Source organism: Octodon degus, unplaced genomic scaffold (assembly GCF_000260255.1).
Source record: "Octodon degus isolate 3935 unplaced genomic scaffold, OctDeg1.0 scaffold00005, whole genome shotgun sequence".
Classification (NCBI taxonomy): Eukaryota; Metazoa; Chordata; class Mammalia; order Rodentia; family Octodontidae; genus Octodon; species Octodon degus.
The window spans coordinates 3,774,763-3,777,176 of NW_004524581.1; the positions used below are offsets into that span (position 1 = coordinate 3,774,763).

A 2,414-nucleotide genomic window follows, 5' to 3' on the forward strand; every position below is an offset into this window, starting at 1 on the left:
AATTCTCACCGACTGAGAGCAAATTCCTCAGTCTAGCTCCAGGTCCCATTTCCAGTCTGACCTCTAATCTTTCATTTTTGATCCTCTGGCCCCCTGAGCTACTGCTAGGCTTTAGGGGGTTTGTATTGCAATGCTCTGACACCCCTTCCTAGAAATCTACATTTATTGCTTTTATATTTGATCAGATTTTTCTCCTGGGAGTGCTCTTTTTTCATTATCAAATCTGAACTATTACCACCTTCATTTTTCTCGTTAAGATTTTTACTTCTTAAAATGTATCATGTCACTATATATTAAATGGCTACTGATTTTAATGTTGTATCTGTCCCCTCTACAAGTTTGTCTACAACACTAGGGTGGACTCTTCATTTTTTGTTTATTTAATTAGTTTTTTAATTGTATAATTTCACAGTTTTTAACTGTTTAATTTTTCACCATATGCAACCTTTAGAACATTACTTATTACATTATAAACACTGGAAAATGTTTATCAGATATAATTGAACTAGATTGATCAATGGTTACTGCAAATTTAAAATAAGATAAAAATCAATAACCAAAAAAGTTAAATGTAGATCGTAAATTGGATACAGTGTGACTCACAAATCTGTTGACTACTTTTAGCTAAACTGAAGGTTCGCCTCAGAACCAGTATTTGGCATTAGAAAGCAGCTACTTTGCAAACATGTGCCGTTTACTTCATAGGAATTTCTCTTTTTGAGTATGACAGATGAAAAAAGTTTTATTCATGGTTCTGCTGGTAAGAGGAAAAGTAACAACCACACAGGCACAGAACTAGAGGCAACCAGAACTATTTTTGCCACAAATAGTTGGATTTTTGTTTTCAAAGCTATAATTATATAATGATTATTAAAATATTCTCAGGCTAAAATATAGCTCAGCAGTACAGCAAAAGGTCCTAAATTTGATTCCTGATACCAAAGGAGGAAAAAAATACTCTCAGAAAATTAACAGTGATTCAAAAGCTAAACTTCACTGGTCTTCAAACTCTTCCATCAAAAAGCAGCATTTAAGAATGTCTTTCCTAGAAATAAAAACATTATTTTTGGGCCAGTGAATTAAAGCGCCTTCTTAGGCAGACGCAGAGGCCAGGAGTTCGAACCCCAGGTCTGCTGTGTCGGCCCCGCCCCCCCGAGACTGTGATTGAGACTGGCTGAGGTGACACATGCCGGTAATCTCAGCACTTTGGGAGTCTGTAAGCAGGAGGATCACTATGAGTCCAATCTATGCAGTGAGACCCTGTAACCCTGTCCTAAATAAAAAAATTGCAACTATTTATACTTAGAGATTATCTTGAAACATATTTGATAATAGAGAAATGTTGAATATTATACTCGTCTTAAATACAATTTAAAAATTCTAAACAAGTTAGATAAAATTATTGTTATACAAAGGAATTTCTTTCAACAATAAAAAATTTAAAAAATAGTGGTATATTTCATAATAATTGTCATTTAAAAATTTTTAATTATTGCAGAAACAAATTAATATCTAATATTTTATATTCTTTCTTTGGTTAGAAATTAGTGATTTTATATCCACTTTAGAAATTCTATTTGAGAATCTTTGGGATTCCTATGAATTAAAAATACTAAAGACATAAAACTTAGATGAAAAAGAAATATTTTAATATCTTATCCAATATACAATAATATTTTTTCAGTTTTTAATAAAAATAAAATATATCAATTATTTTTCACTTAATACTAATAATCTGTGTTTAGTTTAGATCATTAAATTCCTATGTTTCTGAGTTTTAGGCTTTTACTTATACAATATGAATATAATCAATATAAAATGTGTTGCTACAATTTATTTGTAAGATATGAGCCTTTTGCTTTTACTTTAGTTCTGTATCTTCATACACTTCCTCATACCTTTACTCTGAGCACTGACGCGAACATTCTTGCATCCTCCGACACACCTCCGATGTAGAATTTCTTTTGAAACACTGGTGGGTGATCATTTGCATCCTGAACTTCAATGTATACTTTAGCTGTATTACCTGGAAGACAAAATGATGCATTTTTATTGGTTATTTCCCTCCACAGAAAAATGCCTTGTGGCGAATACGCACGATACTCTGGAAAAAGAAATGGGAATAAATGGAAAGTCCTTTCTACAATAGGATGTCTAATAACCTTGAATCCAGAAGACAGTGACAATGCCTCATCTGGTATAGCAGCGTTATCCTGCCGTGATTTCCTTTAATGTCCTGATAATTCATTTTATTTTGGTAGATAGGAACAAAGGTGTCGTGCACTACCTATTTAAATAAAATAACCAAATTCTTCATGTGCAAAACACTTCATTTATATTACCAACTACACTAAAGTGATACAAATACATAAACTCTTGGTAGCATGATAGAAACTACCACAAATTAAATATAT

At 32.1% G+C, this 2,414-nt stretch overlaps 1 protein-coding gene across 1 annotated transcript in view; it reads right to left on the minus strand.

The window, feature by feature from the left end:
• Positions 1-2,414, minus strand: part of Pcdh15 (protocadherin related 15) — a 689,792-nt gene that overhangs the window by 119,229 nt on the left and 568,149 nt on the right. Inside the window, exon 24 of the mRNA XM_023723273.1 lies at positions 1,899-2,026. Within this exon, the coding sequence (XP_023579041.1) occupies positions 1,899-2,026 (128 nt within the window). The remainder of the gene's footprint in view (positions 1-1,898; positions 2,027-2,414) is intronic.